The 17,893-nt window shown below is 39.0% G+C and overlaps 2 protein-coding genes across 3 annotated transcripts; one reads left to right on the top strand and one right to left on the bottom strand.

Moving 5' to 3' along the window:
- The first annotated feature begins 382 nt into the window (after positions 1 to 382).
- Positions 383 to 7,450, top strand: LOC5519448 (radial spoke head protein 4 homolog A). 2 transcript variants are annotated; one of them, XM_001639363.3, is made up of 12 exons: positions 383 to 589; positions 683 to 744; positions 891 to 946; positions 1,081 to 1,140; positions 2,908 to 3,100; positions 3,237 to 3,325; positions 3,985 to 4,030; positions 4,139 to 4,258; positions 4,606 to 4,703; positions 5,599 to 5,850; positions 6,327 to 6,586; positions 6,950 to 7,450. In XM_001639363.3, exons 1-12 carry the CDS (start codon positions 510 to 512, stop codon positions 7,176 to 7,178), a joined length of 1,545 nt encoding a protein of 514 aa, XP_001639413.2. In that variant the 5' UTR covers positions 383 to 509; the 3' UTR covers positions 7,179 to 7,450. The 2 variants fall into 2 exon arrangements, with proteins under 2 accessions (XP_001639413.2, XP_048576848.1); XM_048720891.1 differs by having other exon boundaries at positions 6,327 to 6,590; positions 6,950 to 7,106.
- Positions 7,451 to 7,573: 123 nt separating this feature from the next.
- Positions 7,574 to 16,024, bottom strand: LOC5519507 (glutathione S-transferase Mu 1). Its single transcript, XM_032364314.2, has 10 exons — positions 15,875 to 16,024; positions 14,047 to 14,122; positions 13,692 to 13,750; positions 13,314 to 13,361; positions 12,189 to 12,272; positions 11,719 to 11,775; positions 11,548 to 11,643; positions 10,780 to 10,869; positions 9,422 to 9,442; positions 7,574 to 8,145 (listed from the first exon to the last, which is right to left on the bottom strand). Exons 1-10 carry the CDS (start codon positions 15,914 to 15,916, stop codon positions 8,062 to 8,064), a joined length of 657 nt encoding a protein of 218 aa, XP_032220205.1. The 5' UTR covers positions 15,917 to 16,024; the 3' UTR covers positions 7,574 to 8,061.
- Positions 16,025 to 17,893: the final 1,869 nt, after the last annotated feature.

Genomic DNA, 17,893 nt, shown 5'->3' with positions numbered 1-17,893 from the left:
ATTTTTTTAGGCCAAGAGAGATGTATGTGCAACCCCTCTTATCTTGTATGCACTTACCTGTATAGCAGAGGTGAGGTGGAGGGGGGGGGGGGGGGGGGCAAGAAAATTCCCAGAGGAAAAAAACGTTTTAATATACATAAAACTTTTAGTTGTTTCAAACAAAAAAATCCAATTTCTAGCATTTGTGGGGGCAGAATTATTAAGTTTGGGTTTCATTTCTAAACAATATCTATAAAAAGTTGCCATTGTCAAATCCATGTCATATAATTAATAGTGGTTGTTTAGTGAGAAGAGGAAAACAGCGAACGTCCTATTCAAATGATTTATAACACAGGTATACCAAATTCACAAGTTCTTTTTCGCGGGCTCGCTGTGTGCTTCCTAGCTTATTACCATAGCAACAAATTGTGCTAAAACACAGTGTCGGCCATTATCAATGGAAAATAGATAAAACCTCTTTCGATCCCACTCTATGTCCGATTTGAGGGGCTAGAATTCAAGAAATAATTATGAATGCTGGATTAGAGGTTGATATACAAAATGCTAAAGCATATCTGCTGAAGAATAGTGCTTCTTCTAACAAAAATTTGTAAGTGTTGTTGTACAAATGTTAATTTATGAGTGGTTGGTAGAGTTTCCTATTCTTACTGGATTTCTCAAACTACTAATTTCTCCTGTCTAGATATGACCATCTTAGCGAGGTAATAGGCAAAGTGCTCGATGAGAGACCGAACAACTGCGTAGGTAAGTTCACGGAGTACATACAAGGAATATACAGAATACTCTTATAAGGTCGATATCGCCATTCCTTGTCATGTCTTACTCCAGTAAAATGCGGATACGTTTTCTATATCGTAAGTGAAGTCTTTGAACTATCATTTCTTTCGTAGATGTGCTTGAAGATTTTAGCAATAAAGTAAAAATAGGAGAGAAAGAAAAAGTTGAGGTTAGTAGCGTGTTTTAAGAACCATAAAGTTTTTGAAATATTGATCATTTGCTTGTTGATATTTTTATGATTTGGAAAAAATCATAACCTAGAGAAAGTACTTTTAGCTCTTACTTTTGTGGAATTGCTTGCAGGATGAAAGTGCTAAAGCCCAAGACAAGGAAACTGCAGAAATGCAACAGAAACTGTTTGAGGTAGGAAGACCAAATGTTCCACAAAAACCAAGCCATCAAATATAATTAGCTATTGGAATGTCATAGGGAGTGGGAGAGGAGGGTACAAAATGCAGGTCGGGAGATTTTACTGTTTTTTTTTTTTTTGCTTCCTCTATTTCATTCAATTTCTACGGCTCACGTGACACTCAGATTCTTTTTTATAACTAAGCATAAGCAATCCCGTGACTTTGCTGCACTCAACCAAACTTGGGTCAATTAATGTATAATGTCACATGGACAAGTGAAAAAAATATGTATAGGTGGTTACGTCACAGATCACGTGACCGTGGGGAAACTACGAATATCTCGCCAGTGATTTGCTGCTCATCAACCAAAAATAAATTGAATAAACTCCAAAATGTGGTGACTATATCTGTTAGATAAATGGTTCACTTTCTCGAGGGGAGGAAGGGGGGTGGGGGTGCACCAGTATGTTAAACATGTAGCGGAGGAAAATTCGTGGGTTTACGTTCTTATACAATTTTTACCGAGATATTTATACTGTTATACATTACTTGATCCAAGTTTGCTTGATGTGCAGCAAATCGCTGGCAAGATATTCGTATTATTCCCAAGGTCACATAATTGCTTAGTAATAAACGAGAATCTAAGTATTCAATATTTTAACACGTCACTTGGGCCGTAGAAATTTAATGAAATAGAGAAAGCAAAAAAAAAACTGTAAAATCACCCGACCTGCATTTTGTACTCAACCTGCATCTAACCTGCAACCTGCATTTTGTACCCTCCGCACTGGGAGCTCATTTATTTCTTGAATTTGCTGGAAAGCGTGATAGTAGCTTGCCGTCCTCCACTAGCTTTTTCCAGACTTTTACCATTCAGTATATAATCCCAACTATATAAGATTTCCCACTGTAGTTATAATATATGAAATCAACTACAGTTAACCATTATTGTGTCTTCACTTGAGGTGATTCAACCTACTCTCTTGCATCCTCCTTATTTATTATATACATACTGAGAAATACTCACTGAAAACATATTCAGTAAATTTTCGTTTGTTCACTGGTCTCAGCAAATCATGAACAACGTTTTTTCATTGTGAAGAAAAGTTGTTCACGGTTCTGATTGGACGAACTATATTTTTTCACTGCACTCAAATGGCTTCAATCCCAACGCATCAACGAGTGCATAAAAATCGTACAAGCATTTTCCATTTAGTTTTATTTCTTATATTTCAAGATTTTAGAGATTAAAAAGTGCACTACTGTGTAACATGAGCTACAGTCTCGTGCGTGACATTAGCGAGACAGATTCATTTTAACGTAAGTTTCTGTCTGTCTTGGAACCGTCGAAAAGCACAAACCTTGGAGCCTCTGCAGCCATGTCTAATAAAATGTAATAAGCTTATTATAAATTCCTCAGTATGTATATATAAACAAAATACAGCATGAAAAGTGCTTTGTACATTTTTTATTCACTCGTTCGCTGCACTCACTCGTTCATTTTTTGATACTGCACAACTCGTGAATATAAACCATACGCACAAACTTTCCATGTAGTATTCTCTATATCCTAAATGTGAGAAAACATTGCACATTCAAATGTTTCTGTGATATATCCTACCTGAGAGAATTTTTTCTGAGAAAAAGAAAATGTTTGTAAACCTAACAGCAGAAGCGAACTTACATGAGAATTGTTTCTTCAATATTGTGCTCTCTTTTACCTTTTTATACACCCCTGTTATACTTTATGGCTAAACCTTTCCCCTATTTTGCTGAGTAGAAAGAAGGTGCTGGTGAGGGGGGTGAGCCTGAGGCAGAGGAAGATGTTGAGACACCACTTCCAGACCTGATGAACCTGGCTTTCTACTTTGAACAAGCTGGGATCGGCCTGAGCAGAGAAGAGATGTTTAGAATATTTCTTTCTCTAAAACAACTAGTTGACTCAAAACCTCTGCAGACTGTTCACTTCTGGGGTAGGTTTGAGCTAGGGCTTTTCTTAATGTATATATACATTGAAAGAAAATGATATCCTTTTAGAATTATTAACAACCAATCTTTAATAGTAAATGTTACTTCATTATGCTTAACCATAACTTTCCTATTTTTCAGGAAAGCTCTTTGGCATTGAGAACAATTATTACATAGCTGAGGTTGAGTATAGAGAAGGAGAAGAAGAAGAAGAGGAGGAGGAAGAAGAGGTAAGATGCCAGTGTTTCCATGGCATATCAACATGACAGAAAAACCCTGAACATGCGCACTTCAAAGAAATGGAGAGAGAAGATACCTTTTTCTCGCAATGGCCATCAGTTCATTGTATTTTCATGACTGATTTTCTCTTTTCAAAACACAAATAACGTGAGGCTGAAATTCACACACCCAGATTTTGGCTATTTCAGATATTTTTTTCCTTGATCATCCTTGCGCTACGTATGAGCTCAGGAACGAAAAGCAAATGAACAAAAAATTTCAGTCCAAGTCGCATTGATTTAAAAAAAGTCGCATCTGATATTTTGTTTGATGTTACTCACTAAGTACTTAGGGGAACTTTCCGCCTTATTCAACTTGAAATTAGCTTATTTGAAATGTCAAGCCATGTTTTTCCGTCATGTCTGGCATATCATAGCTATGGGAAAAGGTAGTGTGGCACCAATAGCCATAAAGGCCAACAATAAGTGTTCATTACAGTAGATAACCTGAGGGGTAGGGAATATTTTGTATTTAAATTTCCGAGCCCTCGTAGTTGTTGAGTGAACTTGTGGTAGCTCATCAAATGGAAAGAAAATTATAACATTTTAGTTATTAAAGGGGGAGTCAAGGCATCTCCTGGATCTTGTTTTAACCCCATCAACTTTTCTAGGGTGAAGGAGAAGAAGAAGAAAAAGAGAAAGAGGAAAATGAAGAAGGTTAGTAACTATGTAAAAGCTATTTTCTATTTTATTTTTTAATGATTTGTTGTTCTGCATCATAAAAATGAAGAGCTTAACCATTCAGTAATTTTTTTTGTTCTTCAGATGAAGAAGTTGCTGAGGAGGATGACACCCCTAAGCCAGACTGGAAACCTCCTCCAGTAATACCAAAGGAAGAAAACAGAGCAGGGGCAAATAAGAAAGTCTACTTTGTCACCACAGAACGTAAGTTTATAATGAAATAGGAGACTATACCTTGTTTAATACTAATATTGTCAACTGTGCAGTTTCGCATTCTAAACATGTACTAGACTATGGAATGGATAGGCCTATGCCATTCAAACATGTAAGGAGAAATTTAAACCCAAAGAATCTCTATTATTCCTCTCTAAAGAGTAGAAGAACGACCCCCCCCCCCCTCAATTCAAATGTGCAAAAATAATCTTCCAAATAGTGGATAAGGCTGTGGTTAGCATTTGATACATTGGGAAATAATCCTTACATAAATGTGGTTGGCACACATGCTTTGCTCTGGTATGCTGATCTCAGATTGTTTTCATTTTATTTTGCAGCTGGAAAACCCTGGATTAAACTTCCACCAGTCACACCTGCACAGATTGGGATTTCTAGACAGATTAGGAAATTCCTCACTGGTAGACTGGATGCCCCAGTAAGTAGAGGACTTTACCATGTCACTGATCTGCAGATTGATCTTGCATTGATTTTGCATAAGCAAGACCATATTGGGGAACTATCCCAGGGAGGGACTCGTAAGCAAAATGGATTTTAAACCTAAAGTAGGGCACTTTGGGTGTGGTCAAAAGAAATTCTCACCCCAAAGAGATGGCAAATTGGGTGTGGTCAAAGGAATTGTTTACCCTATGAGATGGCAGAATCAGAAAAAAAATGCTAAACACTTCTTAGGAATAGCAATTGGTCAAATTTTATACCCTATCAAGAGATAACAGAATCGGAAAAAAATGTTAAACATTCCTTTAGGAATAGCAGTTGGTTGAATTTTATACCCTAACAGATGGCAAAATCAGAAAAAATCCTTCAACACCTCCTAAGGGATGGCGTTGATTGAAATTTTATACCCTACATGTGATGATCACCCCCGTCTACTTTTCTGGAGAGTCCCCCCCCCCCCTCCAGGGAACTATGGGTCTGTTACTAGATCACCATTTCAGTATCCTACATAGTAAGTGTTTAACATGGATATTGAGTTTTTTTAACAAAGAGATTCACTGCAAAAAAATGGGTTGAGTTAAAAATATGAAAAATTTCACCCTTACTTGCTAAAACCCCAAACCCTTGGTCAGAACCTACAGAAATAGTTCCTTTAATTTCTTAACTAGTGGTATAGGGTATAACTTCCTTATAATAGACACCATTATATAGACATCTTCCATGTAGATCCTACCAAAAGTTACGATTTTCTTTTGAATCAAACTCTGTATATTGTACCTGGGATATCTCAACTACATGTGAGCGCTCGAAAAAACTTTTTTCATTCATGCATGTTACCCATAACACAGCTCCATTAACAAACCTCTTTCTTCCAGATTGTTTCCTACCCTCCCTTCCCTGGCAATGAGACCAATTACCTGCGGGCTCAGATTGCAAGGATATCTGCAGGCAGCCATATTAGCCCTGCAGGCTACTACATGTTTGAGGAGGAGGAAGAAGAGGAGGAAGAGGGAGAGGAAAGGGATTCTTACATGCTTAATGTCGACTTTGAGGGGATCAACGTCCGGGAGTTGGCTGATCCATCCCTCAACAACTGGGTCCATCACGTCCAACATATTCTGCCACAGGTAAATTCACGACTGGTTGTTAAATCCCTGTAAAAATCAATGCAACATTCTAGAAAAGGTCCATAAGCCCACGAGAAAAATTCTCTGTCTTCCCCATTTCCTCTAAATTTTCACGCCCTTAATTTGGCCAAAATAAAAAAAAAAAGTTTTAACTCTTCCTAGGAGAGTTCCTTAAAAACCCTTGGAATGTCTCATGTATTCGTTAAGCGCAAAATAAACATCGTTAGATATGCTAAATGCTAAAATTTGCTAAACTCTGAAAAGATCTGAAGATAAGCGATATTTGGTTTAAACCCGGGCCTTTTGGTTTAAACCCGACGCCCTTTGTTCCTACTGGGCATACATGTGCCAAAAATAAAACACTCCGTCTTACCATTTTATTATTGAATTCCAGGGGTGACGCCCTTTGTTACTACAGGGCTAACACGTGCCAAAAATAAAACATTTCGTCTTACAATCTTATTATTGAATTCCAGGGAAGATGCGTGTGGCACAACCCCATCGAAAAGACCGAGGAGGAGTTCGAGGAAGAGGAGGAGGATGAGGAGAGAGATGAGGTGGAGGAACCGAAGAAGGAGACAGGCCCTACCCTGCTTATGTCCGTAGCAGATGACGAGCCCGTGAATGGGATGCCGGCATGGACGCCGTACGTGTCGTCAGAGCTTCTTCCTAAGTACGCCCTCGCCGTCATGCGCTCTAATCGGTGGCCTGGGGCTTACGCGTTCGCCAAGGACAAGTAAGTATTGTATAGGCACGTTCTAATCACGTGGGACCCCACGTGTTCCCCCTCCTCGATCCTCGCCGTCATGCGCTCTAACCAATTGCCGTTGCTTACGCATTTTTCTAGAACAAGAATTGTACAGCCTCGTGCTATCACATGCCCTTCTACCCTAGCTGTCATGCGCTCTCGCCGATGGCGCTTACGCGTAAAATAATCACCGTACAAATTTCTGTATTTGGCACCCATTTGCGTCATTCACAACGAGCTCACCTCTACAATTTGAATGAGGCTCGAGCTACCTGTGATTATCCTTTGATTATAAATCTTGTCCACCATTATTGGCCTGTATCTCTTCGTATGAACCCTTTTGTTTTGTAGAAAATTCGAGAACATTTACATCGGCTGGGGTCACAAATACGATGCCAGCAACTACACCCCACCCCCACCCCCACCGACCATGGAGGAATACCCCACCGTACCGGAAGTGACAGAGGTGGACGACCCCACGGTCGAGGAGGAACGGGCACTAAAGAAAGCCCAAGAGGAAGCCATGGAGGCTGCTGATGACATGGAAGACGTGGATGATGACGACGATGACGATGACTAGGCATCAACTGCTTTTATATAAATTATAATGGATTTTACAAAGTATTGAATCTTTTACTCAGAGTTTCTCTCGAAGTAGGGTAGCGTAGGCGAAATTATTTTGTATAAGAGTTTTTTTTTTATTGAGAACCCGTCATGAAAATTGTTCTTTGGCTAGTACAAGGAATGTTTAGGTCTCATACAATTTGCTTTGTAAATATGGATTGTTTACACAAGAAAACATACTCGTCTGTGGAATACTTGTGGTAATAAAAGCCTCACTTGTTACCTCTACTTTAATCTACTTCTTTACAATATTCTTTATAATTTAAATATGTTAAGTGACCATTATAATACAAAGTCCCGAGAGATATTTCTTTTTTATAAATTAAGGTACCAGACTGTAAAACACGCCCCTTGTTTTTTTTCTTTTTATTTCACCGTCAACAACGTGCCTTTAGAAGGATACAAAAAAACCCAAAAACATCTTATTTCCTTTAAAAAAACGAGATAGGTCCTCTCTCGTTTTTTGATAATGCCTACACAAAAAATTAGGTATGAAGACGACACGTGGATCTTGTGAGCCTTTATACATTAATCCCGACAAAAGTGGTCTAAAAATTTCTCTGGATTGGTCTAAAAATCTCCCTGAAAATGGATTTTTTTTTACAGAAAATTTCGGCATAAACCGTAATTTTCTGTAGTTAATTAATTCTAAACGACTGGGTTCTATAAAGGCATAAAACTTTTACGTGCGTCACTAAAAAGTTGGTGTTTAACAGGGAAACGAGAAGATAAATTTTGTGCAAATAAAGAGCTGAATGTGCCCCTCCAGATCAAAATGATGTGTACACGCTATATACTAATTGATTATTGGATAATATTTTTTTCTAAACACCATGGCATCAATAAAAGGAAGCGAAAGGAGCGTTGATTGGCCGATGAATGAATTCCTCGGACTTCATGTACTCGGCAACAGCGGGAAGTTGCTAAACGGGAAAGAAAGATACAATACGTATTTTATTGGTATAGTAAGCGCTTGTCCAGAGGGAATCAGAAGGGTCCGAACCCCGAGGGGGTTCTTCAGTGTAAAATTGATAGGGATGCTCGTCGGGAAATTCGAAATATATACTCCTAAAAAATACCTGTACACCAAAAACTGCTACCCTAAAAACTACCCCAGAGGCCCTGAAAAATACCAATTCTAAGAGAAAAGCCTTTTTTTTTTTCTCGGATACCCCTTGAAATAATACCTAAGGCCCGATTTTGACCAGCATCCCTATCAGGTCGACATGGAAAGAAACCCGAACCCTATCCGGCTCATGTGACGAGATGGGTTCGAATCCGGTTGACCCTTACGTTGATAAAGAAGACGGTTAATTTTATGTGTGCATTTGGATAGAAAGTGTTTTAAGATCTAGTGACAGAGCTAGGGTTGCACCCTTCGTTTTCTAGACACGCCCCTGTCTAGTCGGACAAAAAATCCTATGTAATGAAAACGATCTAAAATTAAAATTTATACTTCATAATACCATGATCCCCTTGGATTCTTTTGTTTTCTGAGGGACGGTGAATAAGAGAAATTTGGGATCAAGATGCTTGTCTTCTTATTTCCACCAGGGAAACAAAGCGCAGGAATATACCCAGTGCCAAGAGACCAGAGTACCTGATCTCGTGATACCTAAACAACGTTAGACGAGATCCATGTGGGATGATTTTGATTGTGGAGTTTATTTCATCGGTAATCATGGTATTACAAAGCGGCCTCAGCATTTCAACTAATAGGGATTTTAAGCAACGACGACAGCAACGTGGACGACGACGGCAGAAAACAATGGGATTTGATTCAGAATTTAATAGCAGCACGTGAAAATGCGTTCTGCCTGATACATTACAGGCGTTTTCCATAAAACCACGACGTAAAAACTGCAACTTTCACGCTGAATTGAGGACGCGGACGTTTTCACTGTAAACTCCTCTAACCACGTTCGCTACTGTAGAAAGAATGTCCTTAGTTTATTTTTATCTGTCTCTGACTATAATGTTTTGCTTATTCCATTGCAATTAAATTATAATTGATCGCCAAGCGCCAACGCATTTTTTTCGATCTCGTTGTCCTAGCCGTTGCCGTCGTTCTTGCTTAGGGTCCCTAATCATTCCTTGGTTGCGGGGACATTTAATAAAAAAAAATTCCTCGTGCCATACTATAACTTAGAATACTATAACTTTTCCAGCGTAGCCGATGAAAATGATTGTTTTACACACCTCAATGCGATTCAAGAACATCTGCAACAAATAAGAACATAATATTGGTGATTGAATGATGATGCCATGAACGCTAGTTTCGGGGAAAGATATTCCTTTTTACAAAAAATGTTGTCAGTGCGAAACGGCAAATGGCGATTGGCAAATGGCAGTTCTAGGACCGAAAGGAACCATGGGTCTCATTAAATTTCTATTAAATGCTGAAGAATATGGATAAATCAAACAATTATCCATCAATGTATGTCTCTGACATTGCTATACTTTAATTTTACGAATGATTAGTACCCAGAAGCACCGTTCGGGCTTAGAACTGCCATTTACTATTTGCCATTCGCTATTTGCACTGACAACCTTTTTTGAAATAGGTGTATACAAAAAGGCACGCGTTATGGTAGGGAAATCACATATTCTCATGCGATATGTATGATCGGTAATTATCACTAATGGCATCCATACTATAGTGAAGGAGTAAATATTTTTGTTTCTGATTAGAAATGTGTAAACTTCTTTAGCACAAAATGATGCGCAAAGACTTGAAAGTATGCACTGTTATTTTTTTCCAGCAGCCAAAAAAGGGCCCAAAAAAGGCCCAGGGCATCGAGGTAACTGCATATCAATATTTGGGTGACCTTAAAACTCGCTCGGCCAATCTCTTGGAGGCCTGGGCCTAAGGGGTTTTCAAGGCTTGTGTGATAAAGATTTGACCAAGCGATAAAGTTTTTTTGACACATGTTTGCCTCGAGTCTCAAATTGACAGGAATCAGCATTTTTCACCATATTTTCTGGAGATCAGGGAGCGGGAAAACTTTAGCTCTTCTAAATATGGGCATCAATGACCATATAAGGCAATGCAAACGAAGGACACTATCCTTGGGGAATATGTTTGATATGGTTCGAGAACGAGGCTGGACAATCAAGGCCGGTGGAGGGGGAGGGGGGGGGGGGGAAGGGAGAGGAAGAGTTACGCTGACCTCGACGCCCTGGGTACTCGAGGATATGGATAGCCTGTGTAGCAAGCGAAAAGGACTGGGGAAGATGAGGGATAGATCCCGCGCGCACCTTGTTTCCGTCTCTTTTCTTTCCCAACCCCTTGGGCTTGCTACGTAGACTAGGATGGCTGGGTTCCAGAGCTCTCACCGAAAACCTGTAGCGCAACAACGAACATGCCTGCGTGTAAGAGTTACCTACTGTTTGAAACTGTTTAAGCGACGACGCCTATATGGCAGCCAAGATGATCCAAAATAGTAGGAGAAGGGGTTACATAGTTTTATCTATATTAGGGCTGATAAAAGATACTATAAGTGTACTTACAGACATGATCCCTCTATACAAAGGCAGTATTCGCCCAGTTAAAATACCTTGAGATTTTCGTGGGGTTGAAGGAGCGATGGCTCGAAGAGTCGGTGATGATCCATTAACTCGTACATTACAAAGTCAACAAATGTCAGCTGAAAAAAAAATAATAAATAGATCACACTGGGACACATCAAGTAAGACAACTTTGTCAGTTTGTCATGGCTGCGGGGTAAATAATTAGGTTATTAATTAGGTTCTTTTAATGAATCAATTAGGAAGATAATCACCCTCCTTGCAGCTAAAATGCCAAATTACAAGACGCAGATACTTGGTCACGTGGAAGGCTCCTCAGTCTGGTCTTATTTCTGTGTTTTTTTTTTAAGAATGAAAGGGCGGCCCCAGTCCCCTAGAGGCAGATGCAGAGTTGTTTTAAAAAGGGGTGGGGCGCAACACACACAAAACGGAGGAGTGAGGTGACTCTCTTTTTACAGCATTTCTGTTCTATCATAGGAGGATTACAGCTACACTCACCTCACCCCCCCCCCCCCCCCCCCCCTTCCTCGGTTGTTTCCATGCCATGCGCCAACGATTGTTTCCCATCACAGTTATAGAGGAACCGAACACGGCTGAATACTAAGCCTAGTCTACAACCCTACTACTCCCCCCCCCCCCCCCCCCCCCTAGATCCGCAACAGCGCCTCTCTTGTGACCTGGCCTTCTCTCTGTCTTTATAAAATATAGCTCCAAAGCTTTCAGGAACTCCCTTTTAAATATTACGGGAACTTCCCGCCTAGCAGTATAGCTTGGTACAAAATAAAGACTTTACTTACTTCTTCCCCAGCCAGATAAGTTTTCTCGCCCAAAAAGTCAGCAAACCTTTTAATCACAGCCTTAATGTCTTTTAAATATACAGCTTTGTTTTTCTCCTTAAATCAAAGAAAAATCAAAATGGAGGGGGCATTCGTGAATACAACGAACACAAGAAATGTTTCTTTACTTACGTAATTTTGACGATCACGATATGTAAGTGTGATGAAGTTATTCCGGAAATCCATGAGCTGTGAAACAAAGAGTTGTTTGAGATCTCACTATAAGTTACACGATTACCAATGATGAAATGATCCTAATATTACCTGAATTTCTCTTTTAGCTTTAGAAAAAAAACAGTCGTGGTGGTAATTGCTCAAACCTACACATTACATATAAACATGGATTTAAAGTAAAACCGAAATAGTTTAAAAGAAGCAATTTTGATTTGGGGAAGCCAAAAAGAAACCACAGAATAGATACAAACACAGAATCAGGAAAACATAATGGCTTGAAATTAGTTTAATATATTACTAGTTTATTTGAAGCAAGGTTTTATGGAAGGTTTTCTCCACCCTCCTATTAGACCCATGGCCCAATTTTGTTCATTTTGTATCTTGACGAATATTGTGGGCTTAAAACATCTATAAAATATATTCATCACCTGGTTTTCCAACATATCAACGATGACCATCTCCTTTTTTGTTTTCCCACACATGTTGTGCCTTCTAGCGATGTAGCGCAAAATCTAGTAAAAAACCCAAAAATTAAAAAAAAAAATGCAAATTACGGAAGGTAAATCTCCATGATTATTGATATATATGGCATCGATGTCATTTTAAGGGGGGGGGGGGGGGGGGGTGAGTAATAGATAATGGGATATATACCATATTTTGATTGATTATAATGCCAGTGTTTCTTAGGTAGATTTTTTTTTTCCAAGGGCGTTTCATGCCAGTGATCTTCAAAATGGTTTGTAATGAAGCACATTTCGTGCTTGAGGCCAGGGGCCGGTTCCTGAAAAGCCGATTAGCGCTAACCCAGGGTTAAATTTGCCCCAACCCACGATTAGGATTTTACCCCAGGATTAGTTCTGTTCCCGAAACGCTGGTTAGCGCTAACTCTGGGTTAGTTTGGAGGTAAAATCTAACCCTGCTCGCGAGGTGGGTTAACTCGCTAACCTACGGTTTAGTTGGCGTAACACAGGCCTCCCAAACTTTGTAGTAGAACTAAAGTTTCATAAAATAAAGTTGCCGACAAAAAAGACGTTACAAAAAACAATGTAGGAATCAAATGTCTTAACATTTCGCATTGTTATGCGACCTTTGTTGCGATGCTGACCCGAAAATTGTGCTGGGACAGACAGAAAGTTACATGAAATTTATACTTGAAATGAATCTGTCTCGCTAGTGTCACGCACCAACTCAAATCCTTCAAATGACGTTTTTGGCAATGAAATGGAGGTAATTACATGCAATGTAGAGGTGTTTTGGGGCTTCTTTGCGAAAATAAAACCACCAAAGGTAAATTTGAGTTGCTCTCTATTGATCTACTGTGGGTATCCTGTGGGAATTTAACTCGTCAAGCCAGTTTTTCACTCAGGGTTTAAGTTAATCGGGGGATTACTTGGCTTTCGGGAACGGTGAGTTATCGTAGGTTAGCTAACCTACGATTATAGAAACTTTGACCCTGATCTAGGGTTAAGATATTCGGCCTATCAGGAACAGGCCCCAGAGCGATAGCGTAGGAGATTTAGTCGCTGATAATAAAAAAGCGCAAATGTTCTTACCGCGTTGCTTTGAGTTATCATGATATCTCCATCTATGAAATACGGCAACTGCAAGAAATAACAGAAATTTGGTGTTACCATGTTATGCGCAAAATAAGTAATGAGCAAATTAATTATTACTTAAGTAAGGAATTTATCATTTGTGCGTCATCTTATAAGTGGTTTTAAATACTTTACAATAATCCCTGCGTTTCATAAGGGAACTTCTGAATGCGCGCATCGAGTGATTTATCACTTCAGTGTTGATCTTTTGCGCGCCACGAGTTAAGATACCTGCGCGCCATAAAGATCCCTTGCGCAGATAACAGATAACATAATCGGATAATATACTGGTATACTTAGTATAATACTAATAATGTGAAAAAAAATTAAACTTACGTTGGGAAAGTCTAGACCGAGATTATATTTTTCAATAAACCATTCGTTTTGTTTGCCACCTATAAAAAAGAGAAAGGCAAAAACATAACGATCAAAGTTTTCTCGACGTTATTGGCAATACCACGCCATGCGCTATTTTCTACACACTACACAATACTTTCTCTTTTCTATGCGAAAATATTGACCATTGACGCTATAGCTTTCCACCCTCCCACCCTCTTCTTGGTTTAGAATGGTACTCATCCCTACCCTACCCCCCCCCCCCCCCCCCCACACACACACACACACACACACATTCCGGGCTTACACTTCGAGCCACCTCCTTCCCTCCTTTCTCTTCTGATTGCAGCCTTACCTGAGGCAAGCGCGTATCTCTTGTCCTCGAAATCTTCATTGGTGTATTTGAGAAGAAGGCGGATTGGTTGACCGAGCTGTAGAGTAACAATTCCATATCTGACTAGATTAATAAACAAATTATTTTGACGCGCTACACCCGTGGATAGGACAAATGTTACAGTAGAATACGTTAAGACTAAACTAAATAGCGTTTTTAGCTCTTGAAACACAATATAATTCTACAGCTCAATAGCTCTAAAGTTGCGACTGTTCTTTATTCGAAGATCCGAAGGTGTCTTTGAGAGCCACCACGCCAGCGTCATACCGTTTTATGAAAAGATAACGAGTGAGTACACTTTTTTTATAAGAACCCTTTTTATAAGAACGTCCAGCCTAAGATTTAACCTAATTTCAAGAACATGCTAAGAACATGCCGAGACTCAGATATCAGAAAAACTGATTGCTCTTTTAGTCGTGATGCGTTCTAAAATGCAGAATCAAAATGTGCTCATAATAACAATCTTATATGTTATTGCTATTAAGCATTTTGTGCAATTCTTATCCTAATAATTAATTGGGTATTATATTTTTATCACTAACATTTAAGAACATCGTTAAGAACATATTCAGCTCAAAAAATAAGAACGGCCCAGCCTCGACTTAAAATTGCGCATTTATAAAAAGGAAAGAGTGTACCCGCTATACATGGCGAAATCATGAAATATTACCACCAGGGTTTAACCGCTATCCCTAGGGAGGATTTTGGATATGTTAATTTTCAACATCTCTCAAACAATGCAAAATAAATTGCTTGATGTATTCTTTTTCGGATTCGATAGGCCGGTTTTGGTACTTGACCTTGGCCGGCCCAGGACAATACACATTAGGTTTTTGCCTAGTTCTTGCATGCATGACTGCATGATACTTGAATTCATTTCAATTTACAGTACATTCCAAGGCATAGGTGCTGCATAAATTGCATAAATAAATACAACTCAATCTGAATGTTGCTTGGAAATAATAAACAAATTTAAAGGGCACACAACGGATCCGTTCCGCAGCCAATTTTTTTTGCTGGCTGGGGAAGATAATAGACCCCTTGGTTGCTGGGAAGAAAACCGTCCCGAATGGTTCTGCTGGCAAATTTGTAGAGTCAGTTGTGCTGGGAATATTTTTAGGGACGCTGGAGCAGATGCTTTTGGAAAAAAATCGTCCCGACAGGTTATACGTGCATTTATTCATGTGCTATAATGCCTAACCAATGCTGGCTGGGAAGAAAAAGGAATGTTTCCTCCTGGGAAAAAGGAACATATAATTTTTTTTCTAGCAACTTTTAATAAAATCGATATTTTCGGCATCAGAACATATTCAAACGACGAAATATGCCGTTTTAACGTGTTTCGGAAAGGGGGGATAGTTCGTATGTCCCTGTTGAATACCAAAATAAAAATGTCACCAACAACTGTCTATAGCATCGTCTTTTAGTATGGAATGTAGTATGGGATGTATAGGATGTAGTATGGGATGTATGGAATGTTATTTAACAACAATATTATAACAATTATTATAGTTTAGGTTCGCGGGCATAAAGTCTCTTATACTACTATACAGCTGTACGACTTGTGCACGTTCTTTGTCAGATAACTCGGAAATAAAAGAACAATAACATAGTCTTTTTGAAGTTTGCCGGGTTTCCCAAACAACCCCCTCTACTATCTATCTTAAAATGTATTTTTGCCAACTGATTTGTCTATTTTAGCCTAAAATGTGTGTGCGTAAAATGCACAACAATGCAGTTAAAGTTTTAAGTGGGTATGAATATTTTGATTTACTCTAAAAGCTCTTACCCCTCTTATTGGCCAGTATCCGAGAATAGGAACGGGGGCCATTATCACCACTCCACTATTTATTCCGTCTCGAGACCAAAAGTTAGGTAGAGTAGCTTTCTTCTGCGGTTAGAGCAGCTAAGGTTTTTTGGAGGTATGCGACGTGAAGCTTTTGTTAGAGTTCCTTTGACACCAAAGGTTAAAGCCGGAATGTCCAACTGTGGACGATTGTTAAGTTTCCTTTGGGTTTAGAGAGTTTTCTGATAATGGACTGTTATAACTAAGTGCCTGGAAGTTAATAAAAGTTTATTTTATAAATATTTTTTAGCGATGGCAAAATGGCAGCGGTGCCATTTTTTTTTATTTAATGATGTCAATCAATAACGCAAGTATGTTACGGTTCGGGTCAGACCGTAATAATAATTAAAAAAAAAACACTCAATCATTTAGCTGTTCCTCCAAATCTGTCTCCTCCGTCATCATAGGCCCTTCGTATAACATTTGTAGACGTCGCTGAGTACGATATAACTGCCTTCTAAACTCCAGTGGCCCTTGAATCCACAGTTAAAGCATGTGTTGGTTGGACGAGGTGTTCATCATAGCGAAGAAAAAATAATAATAATTCGTTTTACAACGTTAGTTCGCATTTTATATAGTATTAAAAAGCATAATCACCTTTAAACAACAACTTTCGCGTAACAGAAACTTTAGCGGTAACGGTGAGACCACTGCTTCTGATACCTGGAATAATCTAAGAATCTTTATAACTCCTTATATACCTAGAAACGTGTTGACTTATGTCAACAAATGACACAAAAATATTACATAATTCTGGCTGGTAAAGGGGGGTATGGATCACGTTTCACGGACCGGGCAAATGGCTTTTTCACGTTTCATGGACCGAAAAATGGCCTTTTAAATCGTTAAAATCACGGACATCGAAATGGATGATTTTCACGTTTTTCGTAAGGTGAAAAATTGCCAAATCTTGTTTCACGAAAATACCCTTTACCACCCTGATAATTTCTACATACCATTAAATGACCTACTGTTATGCTACTATTTTACATAACCTTGCATACCGACAAACCTTCAAAAACAAAGGAAAATTCATTTTCTTTCTACCTCGACAGTTCGTCCGAACGAATAATATTTTCATTTTAATTCTCCGTATAACTATAATCAAAATACAACAAATGATTAAATATTTGGATGCGCACTTTTCTTGTGCTTTTATCATTCTTTTTTCGTCTTCCGAATCGTCAGCCAATTTGTCTTGTTCGTATACTACTTAACCGCCGACCAACCAGCGTCGCTCTTATCAGCTAACTTGATAGGTTTTTGTCTCTTTCTTTTCACTTCACTTCACTTTATTATACTATACCACCTTGTATGAACAATAAGTTACATAGAGCTTATGAGAGCCTCGAAGGCGGGCACATTTGCGTGTGTGGTAACTATTGCTTTGTCCAGATTGTTCCAGTCTATTACAGTTCTGATTACGAAGCTAGATTTATATACATTAGTACGAGCAAACGGTTGAGAAATATGCTCTGAGTGCATGTGTCTTGACTTTCGCGCGAGTGTTGTGAGGTGTCCAATCGTTAGGACGGCGAGGACCTGCCGGCCTTTGTTGAACAGCTTCAGTCTAGATTCAGATCTTCTATCCTTAAGTGACTTCCAATTTAGTGTCGTCAACAACAAGGAAACTGCACCTTAAAGTCGCATTGTCACGGAAACCTCAACCGTTAAAAGACAAAAGAATCTATTAAAATCCGAGATATTTAATAGGCCATCCGCTCTAAATGATCAATCACATCCTCAAAGAAACTTCCAATAGACACACTGCTTTCAATATTTTGAAATATTTTTCGCGTTTTCCTTTAAAAATCATCGGATATTGTAACGTATTGGACCGGAAGTAGACTGGTGACAATGCGGCTTTAAGTATAGTTGGTATAGTCTGGTAGGACGAACCTCGCTGCCCCGTTCGGATTGTCTCGATCTCTGCTGTCAGGTAAGCAGTGTATGGGTCCTATA

The sequence above is a fragment of the Nematostella vectensis genome, chromosome 13 (assembly GCF_932526225.1).
Source record: "Nematostella vectensis chromosome 13, jaNemVect1.1, whole genome shotgun sequence".
NCBI lineage: Eukaryota > Metazoa > Cnidaria > Anthozoa > Actiniaria > Edwardsiidae > Nematostella > Nematostella vectensis.
The sequence above is the reverse complement of the archived record's forward strand: the minus strand, read 5'-3'. Positions and strand labels throughout refer to the sequence as shown.